The sequence below is a fragment of the Setaria italica genome, chromosome V, assembly GCF_000263155.2.
Source record: "Setaria italica strain Yugu1 chromosome V, Setaria_italica_v2.0, whole genome shotgun sequence".
Lineage (NCBI taxonomy): Eukaryota > Viridiplantae > Streptophyta > Magnoliopsida > Poales > Poaceae > Setaria > Setaria italica.
This window is the reverse complement of record NC_028454.1, coordinates 27,701,680-27,720,530: the sequence shown is the minus strand read 5'-3', so window position 1 is coordinate 27,720,530 and position 18,851 is coordinate 27,701,680. Positions and strand designations below refer to the sequence as shown.

General features: G+C 49.6%; 2 protein-coding genes and 1 pseudogene across 2 annotated transcripts; all 3 read right to left on the bottom strand.

The window, feature by feature from the left end:
* Positions 1–1,300: 1,300 nt before the first annotated feature.
* On the bottom strand, positions 1,301–2,856 carry LOC105914411 (annotated as a pseudogene).
* A 110-nt stretch (positions 2,857–2,966) lies between these two features.
* Positions 2,967–5,223, bottom strand: LOC111257255 (LRR receptor-like serine/threonine-protein kinase ERECTA). The gene has a single exon (XM_022826518.1). It carries the CDS (start codon positions 4,676–4,678, stop codon positions 3,665–3,667), a length of 1,014 nt encoding a protein of 337 aa, XP_022682253.1. The 5' UTR covers positions 4,679–5,223; the 3' UTR covers positions 2,967–3,664.
* A 10,538-nt stretch (positions 5,224–15,761) lies between these two features.
* Positions 15,762–17,839, bottom strand: LOC101770038 (transcription factor MYBS3). The gene is made up of 3 exons (XM_004969032.2): positions 17,239–17,839; positions 16,620–16,816; positions 15,762–16,483 (listed from the first exon to the last, which is right to left on the bottom strand). Exons 1-3 carry the CDS (start codon positions 17,636–17,638, stop codon positions 16,145–16,147), a joined length of 936 nt encoding a protein of 311 aa, XP_004969089.1. The 5' UTR covers positions 17,639–17,839; the 3' UTR covers positions 15,762–16,144.
* Between the last annotated feature and the right edge of the window lie 1,012 nt (positions 17,840–18,851).

The following is an 18,851-nucleotide window of genomic DNA, read 5'->3' as shown; positions in this document are numbered from 1 at the left end:
TTCGTGGCACAAAAGCGTAAAAGTGGAAAAATGAAAGACTAGAGATCAGCAAGGCAATGGGGGACGTCACACAGGCTTTGCAAATTAGCACAGGGTATCTACTCCAAAAAACCCATGTACAGACCTCCTCGGGGAGATGGTGGGATATTTACCCCACCATTCCCACTCGTTACACAATACCGGTTCGCGAAAACGAAACAAAAACGGTGATCCCGTCGCCCCGTTCCACCCGCGCACCGCCCCCGCCCGCCCCGCCGGCCGCTCGCCGCCGGCCGCCCACCCGCCGTCCCGCCCGCCCGCCGGCCGCCCGCCATCACGTCCGCCGCCTGCCCGCCGCGCCGCATGCCCGCCGCCCGCCGCGCCGCATGCCCGCCGGCCGCCCCGCCCGCCCTCCGCGCCGCCCGCCCGCCGCGCCGCATGCCCGCCGCCCGCCGCCCGCTCGCCGCGCCGGCCGCTCGCCGCCCGCTGCACCGAGCTCCCCCTCTGCACCGCATGCCCACCGCCCGCCCGCCGCGCCGAGCTCCCCCGTTGCACCGCCCGCCGCGCCACCCGCCCGCCGATCTCCCCCGCAGCGGCGCGGCCGGGTGACCTCCCCGCGGACGGCTCCCTCTGGAAACTGAGAAGAGAAGAGGAGAGGAGAGAGAGGAAGAAGAGAGGAGAAAATAGAAGAGTATGACACGTGGGTCCGTTCACAAAGGGTAAAATAGACCATTCACAACAAGTGCTCATATTTTTGGAGCTGGAGCACTACTATCAGCCAAACACGTGCAGCAGCTCCATGGTTTTTTAGAGTTGGTGGAGTGGAGCTAGGAAAGTGTGGAGCCAATGGAGTGGAGTTGGTTTTTCTGGAGTGGAGTGCTCCCAAACAGGCCCTTAGTCTGCTGATCCAAGAAATAGGTAATCAGCGGGACCTTGGGAGTAAGGCCCACATGCATGCCTGTTGCGCCGCTCCCGCTTCAATTGTGGATGTCCGCATGCACCGTCCAAAGCGTCTATTACATTTGCACAAATCTCAAACGCTCCAAGATGTATAAGAAAATTTCTTGCGGAAAATAGATACAATACGCATAGTGAGATACTTCTGTCTTGGGCTGAACCACTCGTTTGTCAAATATTGCTCCCAACCGAGCTCAGTATACGTGAGGCCCAATCCGGTGCCCAAATTCCAAACATGCGGCTCCCTGCGGCTGAACATCACTCCCGGCGGCAAGATGCGGAGTAGGGCAAGCGGCAAGACACACAGCGCCGACGGGGTGATCCAGGCAGCAGGAGGGTGTGGCGATGAGCTGGTGATGCCGCAACAGCGTAAGCAAACAGACAAGGTGCAAACTTTATACGGGATAGATTGTTCAATTTTGTTTTCCTTCCTTGATTCAATCATGTCTTCTTCACCGCTCCCCGCACGCCCACCACATGCTTGATGGAATGCTTACCTTCATGCTCTACAGTAAGACAGCAATTTTGAAGATCTTACATTTGTTTTATAAAGCAGTATATAGTGTGGAACTAAAAATTAACTTCATTGCCAATTTTCATCATGTACATACAAAATTGATGCAATTAGACATAGGTAGTAATTCTTATCCTTATTTTCAATACAGTTTTCCTAGGCACCTTCTAAAACTTGCGGCCACAGAAATTTCTAGTCCGCACAGTAGGTTGTCAAACATCTGAAAATAAGCAGCTCTCCACGTCCTAGCAAACAAGAATGCAACAAAGACCACCCAAAGTCCCAAAACAAATCCTACAGCCATCCCAACATAGAAATACCTCACATCTGAATCTGATTGATGCCCATCATGATGACGTCCAGCCACCTCGGGCGCTGAGCAGTTCCTGGAAACAGGAGGCCCGCATAGATAGTTGTTGCCAATGTACGAAGAGGCTGGATCGGTTAGTGTTTGCAGCTGATTCCCTGAGGGTATTCTTCCTGAGAGATTATTGTACGACAGGTTCAGCTTGCTTAACATTGTCATGCCTGAGAGACTGGAAGGAATTTCGCCAGAGAGTTCATTCCATGACAGATCAAGAGATTCCATTGATTGTAGTTGGCCAAGCTTCACTGGAATCTCACCAGACAACTGATTATGGGAAATGTTCAAGCCCATCAGCCCAACAAGATATGTTATTTCATCTGGGATCTTCCCTACTAAATTGTTGTGGAGAGATCAAGGGCAACCATGTATATGATGCTTCCAGTGTAATTAAGATATTGGCCTTTCAATAACACTTCCAGGCTGTCATCATATTTGGGAAATGAATTGTTTCAGGGGAGCTGGCCTTCCATATCCCCAGTATAAAGGGTTTTTAAATGTTTGTCGGTGACCCTGATCCTGGGTCATTGCTTTCAAGTTGGCCAACGAATGAGGTATGGAGCCTGATATTCTGTTATATGCAAGGTCCAAGAATTGTAGGTACCCAAGCTCCATGAGCTTAACTGGAATAGATCCTGAGAACATATTAATGGGGCTGTTTGGCTTGCAGCCACAGCCTGCCACGCCCGGCGCCAAAAATCGGCGCCACACTGCGGCGTGGTTTTGTGCTGCAGAGACTGGTGGCTGCCGCAGTTATGGTCTGAACCAAGCAGCAGCCAATATCTGGTGGCGTGCCGTACGTTAGGCGGTGGCGAAGCGTGGTGGGGAACCAAGCGGCCCCAATATTCCGCAACTGGAGATAAGACAGTTTTGGTAATTGCTATCCATGTTGGTAACTCTCCAATATATTTGTTGTCCGCAAGATCAAGTAGGATCAAATCAGGGCAGCTCTGCAAAACTGAAGGAAATTTGCCTGACAGCAGGTTATCGTACAAGATCAGAGCTGAAATGAATGATTGTTTCGAACACAAGGGAAGCTGTCATTCGAGATGATTCTTTGCAAGATCCAAAACTGACAAGAATGGCAATTGACAAATGTAACTTGGAATAGCACCACTGATACAGTTGTCAGAAAGCAATAAGTCTGTAAGGTTTTGGGCGATAATTTTTCGTGGTAATGGCCCTGATAAAGAGTTTTTGGAGATGTCAAGTTCTACCAAATGCTTATGTAACTGTGGTAGGGTACCTGTGAGGTTGTTTGAATTGGGGTCAAATATCTCAGCTGACGACATAAATCTAGTGACCTTGGTAACCTTCCACTAATTTGGTTGCAAGAGATGTTAAGGTATTCAACATTTGAAAAAACACTCCAATACCATTCTGGGAGATAATCAACTATGCCCGCATCAGAAATGTCAAGAAAACTAACATCCCTCTGCCCTTGAATCCACAAAGGAAATTGATGCCCCATTTTACAACCTGGGAAATAAGCTAGTTTCAATTTAAACGGACTAGTTCAATTTGGCCTGATCGTCATGTGCAGTGAGTTGTAAGACAAGTCCAATTCCTTCAAATTCACTAGACCGGCTAGATGTTCCTCTAGAATAGAGCCGTTGAACTGGTTGTAATCTAGATGCAGATGACTGAGCTTGCTGAGCATACCAATTTCAAGAGGTACTGATCCAACAAGCCTATTAGCGGAGAGTTGAATAATGCTCAGATTAGTCCATTGGTTTATCCAGTTCGGAATTCCCCCGCTGATATTTGTTGATGTTAGATCTAACAACTCCAACTTAGTCCATGCACATGAAGGCAACCCCCGCAAAAATTCTGAAATATCTTGGTTGATTCTATTTGAACTCAATGAACTCTCTCATATTGCATAGATTTTTCAGTGTTTTTGCCTTCATATCACTAAGTTGATTGCCTCCAAGATGAAGTACTTCAAGGGAAGTCATATTCCCTACTGCGTCTGGAAGTGGACCCACAACCCAATTGTATGATAGGTCAAGGTGCCTGATGGTGTCAGCATCCCAAAACCAGTAGGCGGGATTCAAGTTGGCAATCATGTTACTTGTTAGATCAACCATCTTAAGTGATGTGAGGTTCCGATGCACAAGAGGTGTGTATGTAAAAACAAGTTTGCACCGACGAAGATGGAGAGCCCTTAAATTAGAAAGCATGCTAACCACTTGAACCCAATGGCCAATGGTACTAAGATTGACACCACTCATGTCAAGAAACCTTAGAAAAGGGAGACGTGGTAACCATGACAAATCCTCACTTTGTAAAACATTATCATAACCACTATAATCATAGTAAGTGTTATCAAGGTCAAGATATTGCAGTTTCGAAAGATTTCCTAGTTGAGGAGGCACCATACCATCAAAATCCATGCAAGAGAGGTTGAGATATATCAGTCTCCGGAAGGAGCCCAGGAAACTCGGTATGGGTATACCTACTCCCCCGAGATGGTTCCCACTGAGATCAAGGTACTTCAGATGACGCAGAGTAAGCAAGCCGTGACTTATCTTCCCGTTCATCCCGCGAAAACTAGGAGAGTAGAATGGAGCAAAGAGGTCATCTAGGAAGAATTTGTTGCAGAGGTCAACCTTGATGACATGGCACGTGTTGTTGCTGCACTCGACACCTCTCCACTGGCAGCAGTCCTTGCCACTCCACGAGGCAAGGGGATTCTGTGGATCACTTGTGATGCCAGCTCTAAACGAGAGCAGTGCATCCCTCTCTTTTGTGGTGCAGCCAACATTGGTTTGTTGTGCATACACGGAGCAGGAAGCTGTAGTGGCTACAATAAGCAGGAGGCAAAAAGCTGCAGCTGCATCCATGGAGGATAATGGAGTCATGAGATTGTGTTGCTGTTTATGGTTCTTCTGCGATACTAATACTGATGCATGTATCAGTAGAGTCGTTAAAGTTAAGAGTAGAATTTGTAGCTGTTATTCAGAGAAAAGTATGAGCCTGCAGGTGAAAAAGTCAATGATTCCACCTATTACTCTGTAAGAGAAATCGTGATTTGGTTGACTATTGGGGATGCAAGCAGGTAGTCTCGCGCTGTACCAGAAGATTTTGATTTGAAGGATGATTTGGACTTAGCGAAAAAGTTCCTCCCCGTTCATTTTCGCTGGACAAGGCATGATTCGGCAGACACATTTGTTTATCTGCAGGCACTAGGCATATACTGGAAGCATATCAATGAACCATTCCTGCTATATGGTCGTTGTCCTCCTTCAAACAAATTCAAGATGTTGTTTCGTAGTATTACTTTCTGCTGTTTGACTATGTGCAGTTAATGGTTCAGCCTTGAAAGTCACTGTCGATTGATGTGAATCAGGACAGAAAACCGAGATTTTTTTTCCTTTCTACTTTTGTATGCATAGGCTTGGCTCGATCTTAGATAGGTCCATCAGTTCATCTTAAGAAACTTTTTTTTGCAGCTGGTGCAGGAACAGGAAGATCTTGAAGACCGATGCACTGAATTAAATCTGAAGAAGGCATTGCAGACCAATGGTCTGACTTTGCTCCTACTGATGCTCTTTATCTAGGAGCCCCAAATACTTTCTCTCAAGTCTCAAGTAATTTCATTGTATTAAAGTAGCTCACGAACTAGCTAAACTGGGTTTGTCGATGGCGCCCAATGCTCTCAGTTGAGGCAAGTTTTGTTCATCTTGTTTGGGGCAAGATATGTTTAGAGGAGCTTTGAAATGGCATCACGCTCTATGTAATTTGGATAAATGGCATCACGGGGAGATAAATCTAACCAATTGATGAGTGTGTTTCTTGGTGTTCCGACTGCTTTGGCTTATTATGCAGCGATGGAAACTGCTATGCAAAAGGAGCAAAGTACAACATCGGATCGACAAGACGAGAGGCCAGCTGAAGCACCAGCTGTTGATAGTGCGCAACAAGCATCACTTTTAGAAAAGCCAGCAAGCATCATTGTTTACTTGGTTGGATGGGAAGTGTTTTTTTTTTTTCAGTGTGTAGTAGGATCTTGTTAAACCTTGTATGGTTGGTTGCACTTCGTCTGGAATGTCTTCTTTGTTCTTCATAGAGGGAGGTTAGGTTTCTTCCTGTCCAGGATTATAGCCAAAATCGTTTAGTTTTGTAGCATAGCATTGGTCTTCCTGACTTTCTGACTCCTGTGTCGTAAGTCGTAACAACAGCGTACTCCGTACTCTGCTTTGCTTTATATAAAGCAGAGCGAGTCTCTGTCTCAGATCCAGTGAATATAGGTACGTACCTTTGGTACAGAAACACGATATCTGTACATGGCCACTGCCAGCATAGACGTACACTACTCCCAGACATACATACACCTGCAAACAAGAGAAGCAAGAATGAAGAAACACGTATACGGTGGTCCTGATCCAGTGCCAGAAACCAAAAGCATTCCGACGTGCGAGGACCCAGCTGCCAAAACCAAGCATCCGATCCACACGAAGAACCTCACCAGAGCGACCTCGGCCGATGGCTACGGCGCCATCACGCTTATTTCCTGCGCCTGCAGCCAAGCAGCCGGTGCCACCGACAGTATCTTGCCTGGGTCGCCGGCATCCACGCGGGTGCCTATCAGCGCGCGCGCGCGCGCCCCGCCAAGCAGATGTCACGACACGAACGCTCGCGTGGACAACGACGAGGCAGCCCAAATCAGCCGCGCCCGCGCGCGTACGTGGAAGGGACGGTGGAGAGGGGAGCGGAGGGGGGACAGCCGGACAGGGTCGCTGGCGCGTCGCCGTCGGCGGAAAGGCGCCCTGCGCAGCGTCCAAATTTTATCTCGCCCCCGCAGCAGCAGCGTACGTGGCCCGTGGTCCCCGGCGGGGATCGGCAGCAGGCCAGGGAGCACGAACACGAAGGATCCTGGAAGGATAGGATAGGGTTTGTCGTGGCCAGTCATCGCCGGCGCGGCCGGGTACCGGACACCTGTGTGTGCCGCGCTCAGCTCACGTGCTTGGCGTTTTCTCTGGAGCTACATGACGATTATGGGGGGTGGTTGCACATGCGAGCAAGAGGTTTGTCGATGATGAGGAATTGAGGATGCTTTGGTCCCGTACGTTGTTGTCCGCATGTATCTGGATTCGTGAGAGGATTTCTTTCGAGGAGCATACATCCCAGACACATTAGATGTTGGAGAGTCTCACTGAGCTCTAATAATATATTTTTTGGATGCCTAATGGAGTAGGGAGGTAATGGAAAGAAGCGGAGGGATGGGGTTTTTAAAAGAAACAATTGGTCCACATAGTTGGATCAAAATACATTCAGTTTTCAAATCTGAAAGAGAAGTAGAAAGGGCGCCATCTCCAGACACATAGCAAGCGATATTCTGATAGTAGCCGCAAGCAAGTTCCCCATATCTGCGATGGATAGAAGTGTTTCATAAAAGTTGATACCCATAAAAGTTGATACCCACTCGTGGAAAATGGACCTTTAGTCCTAGTTGGTAGGGGTCAAAGATCCCAAAAATCCTTCCGGGACTAAATTTTCGAGACAAAAGGAGGTTCTTTAATCCCGGGTCATTCACCCGGGACTAAAGACATCCGGGACTAAATTTTCGAGACAAAAGGGGTTCTTTAGTCTCGGGTCATTCACCCGGGACTAAAGACCTCCTTTAGTCCCATTGGTAAAACCAACCGGAACTAAAGTTTATTTTTATGGTAAAACCAACCGGAACTAAAGTTAAAAAAAATAAAGACAAATGGACCACCCGCCCGCCGGCCGCCGCCGCCCGCGCTCGCCCCGACCACCCCCGCCTGCCGCTCGCGCCCGCCCCGCCCGCCCGCCTAGAAGAGGGGGAGGAGTAGGGAGAGGAGCCAGCTGGCCACCCGCCCGCCCGTCTGGAAAAGAAAGGGAGAGGAGGAGGTGGAAGAAGAAAGGAAGAGGAGGAGGTGGAAGAAGAAAGGAAGAGGAGGAGGAGCTGCTAGCTGTGTGCACAAGAAATAGGAAAGAGAGAGGAGGAGGAGAGGAGACAAGGTGGAGAAGAAAAGAAAGAGTTGCCTATGTGCGCGTGCGTGCCTGCGAACCCCGGTTGGTGTTTTGTCCCGGTTGGTGTTTCCAACCGGGACAAAAGCCCTCCCCCCTATCCCGTTAAAATTACCAACCGGGATTAAATCTTTAGTCCAATGGGATTAAATCTTTAGTTCCGGTTGGAAATTCCAACCGGGACAAGGGAGCTTTCCAACTGGGACAAAAGGGGTGCGTCAGTGCAATATTTTCTAGCTGTTACAACCGGGACTAAGGGGGCTGGTATTTACAACTGGGACTAAAGCCCCTCCCATATGTGATCTTCGGTGGCTCATTTTTGACCTAGGACTAAAAGTCCTTTAGTACCGGGTTCAAAATTAACCGGGACAAAAGCATCCGGATGAAAGGTCAGTTCTCTCTTGGCTTCTTTATCCTTTTCCATCTATCCCATGTCTTTTGATGGGTGGAGTGCTGATTATCCACTGAATCTAGCAAGCACGATGCTTCTTTTGCAGTAAAATATCGCACTATTGGCTGCCAAGTGGCATGTACCTATCACCCAAAAAAAAGAAAAAAAGGGGTGTAAACGTTAACGTAAAGGGAATGGATGAGACCTGTAAACGTAAACGATTTAAGCCATTACGTGCTTTGTTTGGTTTCTTCATGTAACGGATGAACCAGGAACAAGGATGAGCACGCTAGCGGTGGAGCAACTGTGAGCTGGGACCGGAGGAGGAAGAGGACGGCCGCCGTCCATGAACTCGGACACTCGGTTGGAGCGCCGGCCCCCGACCCCTTGCAGCCGACGTGATGGTCCCCCGACCCAGCCCCTCTTCCTAGTTCCTCCGCCGCCTCCTTGTCTGTTGTTCTTGCTCATGCATGCACCGCATGCCTATTTCAGGCGCACACGTGCAGCGTGCCGGGAGGACGTATACGATGGATAGAAGTGTGTCATAAAAGTTGATATTCTCTTGAGGCTTTTTAACCTTTTCCATCCCATGGCTTTTGATGGGTGGGAGTGCTGATTATGCAAGCACGATGCTTCTTTTGCAGGCAGAAACCATACTATTTGCTGCCAGGTGGCATGTACCGATCAACCCAAAAGAAAGGGAAAGAAAATATGTCATCTATCCGTATCATATCCTCTTCTAGCTACCACACTGGAATCTTGAGACAGACACAGCACTCCCCTCTCCGCTTGATAAGCGCCAAACGTCCCCTACCTCTTGCCTGCTCACATCACTGTTTTTTTTCAAGAATGTGCTTTGCACGTTTTTCATTTTTTTTAACGAACCGCACGTGATAGTGCGAGTTTTTATTGATATAGCAGAAAAAATACAATACTATAACCCTGGGAGGCTATAGGCAGGAAAAGAAAAGAAAGGAAAAAAATCAGCTCGACTCGCTTGGTTGGATTGGGACGTCAACGCAGGAACCACTCAACTCAAGGCTGCAAAACCCGACCGGTTGGATTGGGACATCAACACGATCGCACCACTCCACTCAACATGCCTTTATCGCGGCACCCAATCTCATGCTCATGTAGTTGCCGAACCTTTAGGTGTGACTCCACGTTGACAGGGAATCGAGAGAATCAGATCGCACCCGCACCGCACCGAGAAGGCTACCGCCATGCAGGACCCTTCGCCGTAGTGCCACTGCAACATCACACTCCTCCCGACAAAGTGATACTACTAGATCCGGACTTCTCATAGGCTGCCTCGCAATCGCCGCCATGAAAACACAACGCACGGGAGCCTCGCCACATCCACCGCTGGACTCCTCCTTGCTCTTGCCGCCTCAAGAAAACTCCATGTCACGAATCCATTTCTTTTGTCGTTGTTAGGATTTGCCCCGCTACCCAAGATCTCCATCAAACAGCCAAGCTGCCGCCGCAGGTCGACTTCACCTTGTTGCTCAACCCACGCACATAGCCTACCGCACCGGAGTAGTTGTGGCAGAACCGCCCAAATTAAACTGGCTTAAGTGCACTAACCATCCTCTTAATGGTTAATCCGGTCAATACCCACTTAAAACGGTGTAATCTGAGTCTGTCGGGTCAAGCCCGATTCAGCCACTGAATATCTCGATTGAAACAATACACCACAAGTCTCACACGAAGATGAGCAGAAATAATACAAACATCACGGGGTTTACATAAATTAATGTACAATACTTAGCTTTACAAACAGAGTTCAAATACACAATGATACAGAGCTTTTGAATGAACAGTGGAAAGAAACTTCAAAACCAAAGGTAAAGCTAAGCTAGACGATGAACAGATGACAACACATTGAACCCACCGATGTGCCATCATAGGGAAGCAACCCCACCTCAAATAGGGTTACGACAACAACCCTGAGGATACTAATACTCAGCAAGTCTTACCTGACTATGGTATATACTTAACCGACTCCTAGCATGCAAGGATTCTGATTCGCTGGATTTCTTTTGCCAAAAAGAGATTACTACAAGTAGATCTTTACTTTCAACATTTTAGCTTAAGTTTAAATGAAACAAGTACCAACTAAATTTGCATAAACATCTAGAGCAAGCATTGTGTACAAGTTTAACCAACAATCAACATATATCGTACCGCCACCATTTCATTTCCATTAGTACGAGTGACTAAGTGATCAAGGTTCTCTTATCCGAGAGAATTGTCGGTGTTTTATACCCGGCAACCTACCGAGGGGTATCCCGAGGTAATAGATTGGTTGGTGGGGGATCACTGGACCTGGAACTCGAAGGTAAAAGCGAAAACACAAGACACAGATTTATACAGGTTCGGACCGCCAGAGTAGCATAATACCCTACATCCTGCTTGGGGTGTTGTATATTGCGCCCTGCGCTTGGGTGTTGTGTAGCCTGATTGTTGGCTATTGATGTTGGTTCTGAGCTGCTGATCTAAGTACCCCTGCCCTCCTTTATACTCCAGGGGGTAGGATTACTAGTCGGTTACAAGGAGGAGCTCTAGTAGGATTACATGGTATAAGTCCTAGTAGGATTATAGAGAAATTCTAGTAGGAGTCTGTCTTCTTCCTTCCTTGAGGGTGCTGAGGATCTATCCCTGACAGGTACGGCGAATCGATCCAATTTTTATCCCTTACAAAGTAAACCTAATCACATACACCGTCAAGCAGTGCATGGCAACCATTCTCTGCGTGAAAGACATCATTTGAACTGCCCCATGACTCTCAAGTACTAGCCCCCACCGATACCTCCCAGGGTCAAACATGAGTTAGTTACCAACTAATACATGAATAAGATAACGACATCAAGCTCAATCTACTAGCGCGCATGAAGGTACGTAGGTTTACCGGTTTCAACTACCTCCTACTACGGCATGTGATTAGTACTGTTCAAACTCGATCAGCACAACCAACAACGGTTCAGGCCTTAACCGACACAGGCGGAGGCTTACTTTCCATCCATCTCATTTCCTTAACCAACTCATCTCCGCCTGATCTCCATCTCCATTTTTCATTCCTCAGTGATTCATTCTCAAGTAACATTTGCCACAAGTATCAAAGGTCCTATATCTCGCGAGTGACAAAAAATCACTCGACTTTTACCAAATCCTAATTAAGCATGGCAGTACTAATGACCTACACATACTAGTATACTCATGGGACCCTATGGATCATGCATCTAGGGTTTCATACAACTCCTATAACATAAATGTACAATACATAATTAAATATTAAGTGCATAAGTTGAAATAGGGGTTATGCTCCGGGGCTTGCCTTTCTACTGCTCAGTGCTAGTACTAACAAGGCCTTGGGCCCTTGCGACCTTGGGCTGGGGCTTCGGACTGCTCCATCTGGCCCTTCTCTCCTTGTTCAGCCACGATCCGAGACACCATGTCCTCAGCTACGGAATCTACATGTATGACACGATGCAATGCAAGCTAGTGAATAAGTTGCAAACATGACAACACAGTCGCTAGTCGAGTAAGTGCATAAAAGAACTACACCAAGGCCGGTGATGGGTTTAGGAGCACGGGGGCTTCACCATGACCCCATTTTGGCGGCTTGTTAGGGACGAGAAGGCTAGGGAGGTGGTGTTCGGTGGTGGCGCCCGAGCTTGGGCCGGCGGCAATGGCGGCCGCGGGATCTTAAATCCCCGGCGCTAGGAGCCAAGGCGCAGGGCAATACGTGGTGGAGGAGGGATTAGAGAGGGTGTGTGAGCTGTAGGTGGCGGTGATTTAGGAATGGTGGAGGGGTTTGGAAGGAATCGGCCGGCGAGTCAAGGGAGCTTGGCCCAGTTCGCCTTTGACTCGAGGAAGAATAAAGGAGAAAAAGGGAGAAGGTAGGGGAGGCCGGCTGGCTTGGAGAGGATATAAGGCCGAAGAAGTCGTCGAGGACCAAGAGCAGTGGATGAGGATGACACAAGGACGGCCGAGTAGCGGCACGAGGACGGCCGAGGACGAGTGAGCAGCCGGGGGCATGGGCACGGCATGGGCAGCAGGAAGAGGGAGAAAGGAGGAGGTGACAGGCGAGCCCAGCGGCATATTTTGAATTAAACTTCCCCCTTCAAACAAGCCAGCTACAGGTGCCCAAAATTTGCCCCAAAATATTCAATAGAAAGATAAAATCACAAAGAACATGAAGAAACTTGAATCACCTCCAGATCAGGTTTACACACAAATTAAAAAGAAAAATAGTTAAAATTGAAACATCACTGAATTTTTAACAGAAGAAAAAATCATCAAAAAATTATACAAAAATACTTTAAATTCATCACTTTGCATCTAGTATTTAAATAAATTAACAGGAGCCCAGCCCGTCGTGACGGAACTGCTGCCAGCGAACAACTCCACCCGGTCAGATTAGGACATCGACCTGAGCCTCCACAAACTCTGCCCGGTCAGATTGGGACGTTGACATGAGCCACCACACAACCGACGCCAAAGACTGTTTCTTTTTTTTTAATAAAAGGAAAAGAGAAAGAAAGGAAAAGAAAGAAGAGCATCCTCTCGGAAGCAGCCGCCGCTGAATCAAGCCTCCTTGCCGGAACTACTTGACATCGTCTTCAAGAAGGTCATGATGTCGGAAACATTGTCGATGCCAGCCTAAACTGGAATGGGTTTTCACCCACCTCATCCGACAGGGAAGACCGGCATCCTTGTCGTTAGCCCCGAACAGGAGCCAAGATCCGCGCCCAAGATGCCCGACGTCGCCTTCATTCAGGAAGGACATGATGCCAATGGCACCATCGACGCCGTCCCAAGGAGGGATGGGTTTTCACCCACATTGTCACCGCGGTGTAAAGAGACGGCCGGTGCATCCAGCCTCACCACCATGGCGCTACTGGTGAGCCTCCGCACGATCGCAGCCAACGACGTCACCACGGTGACGTTGGCATACGCCCGAGCAAACTATTGTCGGTCACGCCACCGCGGCGCCGCTGACACACCGTCCACCTCGCTAGAACGAATAGATGCTGGCAGCTTGGAACCCGTCCACCACAGGCGCAGGCCGCGATACCGCTGGAGTGCCCGGTCGCAGCCCCAACTGCAGGGCCTTGGGCCGTACGCGCCTTGGACCCACGGCCGGCGCTGCCCGCGGGCACCACCGCTGCTCCAGGAAGAGCAGTCGCCGTGTGCCAGCCACGGACGTCGTCGCAGCCGGGAAGAAACAGCCACCGCAGCCGAGCCACACCGCGGACGCTGCCCTTGCCGGGCAACATCGTGCGCCGGCTACCGGCGGCGCCACCGCGCCGCCGTAGCCGGAGTCTGTCGCCACCATAGGAAGAAGCAGCTGATGACGCATGCCCCGACTCGCCGAAGCCTTGGGGTAGCAGATCCAGCGTTCGAGGGTGCGGATCCAGCCAACCACAGGATGGATCCACCCGCGGACGGCTGGAGCCAACCGCCGCCGCCATGGGCGAGGCCAGCCACCAAGAAGAGCGCGAGGGGGAGGAAAGGAGAGGAGGTTGGTGGAGCCCCGCTGCCGCCTTCCTTGTGGCTGCGCGGGTTTCCAGCTGCCGCTCGAGCGATGGCGAGGAGGAGAAGCGGCGCTGGATGGGACGGCGGTGCCGGTCGCTAGGGTGACGCCCGAGTCACCCCGAGGAGGAGTGGCGCGGGGGCGTTCGGGTTAAGTGGTTTCCTTTCGTTGCACGTTTTTCATGAAGAGTTCGCGTCACTGTTTCCACGTATAGCAGAGTGCTGTGCCATGAACGACAAACAAGATCGAGGAGGAGATACTCCTGTGAATCTGTGATCCTACCTCAGTTGCGCAGCAACAGACGCGTCATCGATCCGTGTGACAAGGATCCGGCAGCTAGCAAGCCCAATTGGCAAATTGGGCATGAAACCACTCTGCAACTTGGTTGGCGTGGCGCTCCGTCCCCACTCGGGACCCCAGGTGTCAAGGTGCTACGTGAAATGAACGGCGCAGGGCCGAAGGCAACCCACCAATTGGGCACGTACTTGATGCAACCTGTTGGGCGTCGGCAGCTTGGCGCCGTGCAGACCCCTGACCGCCTGACGATGCGGCTCCATGGATGAACCTGGACAGCACGCGTTTGGCCGTACGGCCGGCCGGAGCACAACCATATCGCGGATCTGGAAGGTATCGCCGCCGCAGGTCCAGCCGAAATGATGTGATACGAGAATAAGACGCAGGGCACCACATGATGCTGCTGGCCGTTGCCATCTGAATTGAATCGCTCCCTTGTCATAGCCTGTGGAAGCATGAGTGACCAATGCCTTTCACGGTAGACACGGACACCAGACAGGCGCGGGCAGGAACAGTGATTCTTGTGATTTAATGTGCCTCGTATATAAGCTAGCCTCAATGCTGAAATGCTGGCGCGCTAAAATGTTAGTTTTAGTAAGCACCTACATGCAAGCATGCATATTCACCCCTATGCGCTCACGCATATTGACCCATGAGTACAGTCTCTGAGAGACTAGACCGACAATATTGAGACTGAGGACCATAACCACCTCTGCTGCATTGTTAACGACCTCCAGCGAAATCTAGCACCAGCGAGCTCATGATTACGGTTCAAGCAGGGGTTAAGGGGATTTTGTGACTCCTGGGCCGTAGAAAATAGTCGATGCGATTGTCATCTCAATGATGGCAATGAACAACAGATAGGACACTGAAATTATACATCGCTTACACTATCATAGTCAATTTCGTCACACAACCATATCGACCCCTTGTGTTTTCTTCCTCATGCATCCGAGTCGATCGCCAGCTCTCTGCTTTCTTCTCTTTCCTATTGTCACACACTAGATGTCGACACTCTTTGTCGTCATAGTTCATTTTTCTTTTTCTAGTTCTTCTATTCTTTTTTTTTAATTTTCTCATTTTCCCCTTTCTCCATATTCCATACTTCTTCCTCATTGTTACTAGCATCCCGTGTTCGCTTACCATCATTGCCTACTCCCCCTCGCCACCCCCCCCCCCCCCCTGGCACCCCCACACACACACAGATCTATCGCGGTGTCAGTGGTCAATGGCATTGTCTTCGACTCTGTGGTCGGAGAGGCAGTGAGTTTGCGATGAAGAGCAATCGGGATTGCAGACGTGTGGGTCGTGCAAAACTGCAAATCAGGTCGCTAGGTCGAACTGGGCTGGCCGGGCAGTCTGGTAGGCTGTGTATTTCTGTTGTTTGAAAGGAGAGAGGGGTCCATGACAAATCATCTTCCAATAGCGTAGCTATGCAATGGAATAATAGCCCCCGGGGCACCATATATAGTGGTGGCGAGGATAGCGGTGGGGGTAGGACACCTGGTTGTTATTGGTAGCGACGATTGGCAGTGGCGCTGCAAGAGCCGGTTGGCCAGTTGGGTGTTGGTGAAGGCAGGGGATCATGGATTTGTGGCCGTTAAGTGGAAAAGGAATGAATATGTGCGATGCGACAAGAGAAGCGGTGTAGAGATGGGAATGACTACAGAGAAGCGGTGTACGTAGGCAGCACGCAGGAAAACAAAAAAAAATATCGACGAACAAGGAAGACAAATTGGATCGATGCATACAACCGAGAAGTTCGATCTCGGCCTTTGGTTTGTGTCAACATACTATATGTAGCCTTACTATATGTAGCCTGTACAAAACCTGGCAAATTTCATGCCTTGCGCGCATGGGAATTATGAACAAGGAACGTGTCATGGTACAGGAGCAGAACCGATGCTGATTACACGGTACAGTATCCACAGTTAGTTCTTGCACAATGCTTTCACGAATAGCATTTACCTAGCGCCTCATCATCTCCATTTGGTAGAGATATCTGACGCGGCAGGCGCGCCCGGCCATGGCAGCAACATGCGCTGATGAAACTTGGCGCGGCCTGCGCGAGTCCATGACGATGACTAGGACGACGGTGACAGCGGCGCGTCATGTTCCGATGAATGGGGTGGACAGGGACATGCCCAGCTCCAGCTCCAACGGGGAGCAGTGGTGGTGGCCGTGCCCGTGCCCGTGCCCGTGGCCATGAGGAGGCTGCAGCTCCGTCGGTGGCGGAGCTGCTGCTGCTGCCGGGAACGGTCTGGTCCCTGCACCTGACGCCGACGATACGTCGGCCCTGCCGTCGTCTTCCTCCGTAGAATTCAGGTCGAAGGCCGTCGTCCTCTCGGAGCTCTGTTCATGGCGCGACACGTTCAGCGACAGGGAAGTGGAGGCGCCCTCGCTGCTTGGCGGATCGGAAATGCTCGAACTGTTCTCGCAAATGGGAACCTGTTGCGTCATGGAGTCACCGGAGACCGATTAATTGGCTAACAAATCCAAGAACTCACAATTCAGGCAATCAAAAAACGTTCTTGCGTGGCAGGACGGCTACACTTGTAGTGCATGAAAAATATGAAATTCCTACCATGTCAAAGAGGCTGGAGCGGCGCTTCTTCTTCCCCATGCTGCTCTGCCTGAGGAAGAACTTCTGGGCATGGCTGGCGACCTGCGTCGGGGTCCTCGTCGTGACGTAGTTCCTGGAGATGCCTCGCCAATCGCCCTTGCCCAGCTTCTCCAGGCCGGCGAGGAACTGCCTGTGCTCCTCCTCGCTCCATGGGACGCCTGTCACGCGTGTTCATGTGCACAGATGTTGTTATTGTTATATTTGTTTAGAAACATCGTCAGCTGTAGTCTGGTTACCAACAGAACAATTATTCAATGGTTTCAGGATGACAAGTTGTTCTTGTTCATTGATTTAGTCAAAGAAAAGGAAATATCTCTTAGGTGCCTGATTACTTGCTGCATCAGAAGATAACACAACGTTTTTTTATAAGAAAAAGATAATGCAACTTTGTTAGGTCAGACTGATGAATATAATAAGAGAATGAAATTAGGTACACAAAAAGGTTTCTGAATTTCAAAGACAACAAATCTCCTCTCCCTTTTTTCATAGAAAAAAAAACAGGCATCTAAATTATGCATTTGTTCAGAGTTCAGACCAAATTAAAAGGCAACCTGCAAATTTGCTCTGTGTCTTGACGTACCTTTCTTCCTCTCCGCCACAACTCTGGCATTTCCATCGGACAGGTAGCCGTTGGTGGCCGCCGCCCTCTCCAAGCCCTCTTCAATGGACAGCAGCAGCGACGACGAGGACGACGACGACGGCGAGACGATGGAGCAGCCAGGAGCCGCGAGCTGCAGGCAGTCCATGCTGTAGCTCTTCTTCATCGACGCCGCCGCCGAGCCCGCACCGCCGCCGCCAGCATGGACCTGCACTCCGAAGAGCCTCAGCCCGCTGGTACCGCCACCGCTTCTGCTTCCGCCTCCGACACCGCCGCCGTTGTCGCCGCCGCCTTGGCAGAGCATGGTTTCCCTGCTGTTTCCCAAGCCGCAGGTCCTGGAGTTGTGGCCGTAGTTGCCACAGTGGGAGCACTTCCTGGCCATGGTGTGGCTATAAATCGGCCCGAATCTGTCCTGTGGCCTTTGCTGCGGATGGCGAGACGTGAGAGGGATGGGTGGAGGCCAGTGTGTCCACAAGAGCACAAACCCCACTGTGGTGGTAGTGGTATTGCAGTATTGCTACCGACCGGGATGGCGGGATAGGTAGTAGGCTAGTAGCTACCGAGATGGATCGGAGCTCAGCTCACACACAGGGAAAGAAACTTACACAGGCGCCCACTATAAATATGCTTCTGTGGTGTGTGATGTGGACATGTTATTGGACGGGGAACCACAGAAAAAAGTGATGCTACTTGCAGTCGCCTTCTGGATCGTGTAGCTTGGACTTTAGTGGTAACTTGATTGGCTATAATCATCAATAGAACATGGCACCTCAGTATATTTTATACATACTATGAATATATAAGACCTTTTAGTATCGTAACACTACCCGGTACTTAAAAGGCTTCCGAGGTCTCAAATTTGAACTATGTACTAATCCTAATATTAATACCGGTTCTATAGGACCGGTACTAAGGGAGTGGACGAAAAGTCATTTTTCTAGTAGTTATAGGAGTGTTGTCCTAATATTTACAAGCCTACAAGATCGCCAAACTCCATATGTGTCTGGTAGGGAAAGCTGGTACTTAAACTCCAAAACGGGGCATTTTTTCTCTGTAAATTCTGCAGAGCTACATGCATGTTTGAAAATTATCAGAAGAATTTCACTTGGCAAAACTTCACCTCATTTTTCTTTGAAAGAAGTCTTTAACTTTCCTACAACTAACAGGAGCAAAGTACTGTAGAAGTGGAAAGTTCATATTATACGAGCAGAGAATGTTTGCTTCAATTCACTGCAACTGTAAGCAACAGACTTACCAATAGTTCAAGTGTTCAACGGTCAGAAGTTGCCACCGCGACGTCACATATCACACGCGAGGGCCCAAGCGAACTTTCTACTAGTAACTCCCGCACGTGCAATCCGCATGCATGCACACTGCACGTACGCTACCTGCGTGTTGAGTTATCTACCACTACTATATGAATTCAAAGAAACAGGGACCACGAGGAGATTATGGTAGCTATAGCTTCACTTTGCTTAATTCTTAAGCGAAGGAGTGCTATTTGAGAAGGTTTAGCTTAAACATTGGGTTTTACCAAACTTTCTTCTCTTTTGGAGCAAGGTTTTCTTGCCTCTCATTGAAGAAAGAAAAAAGTT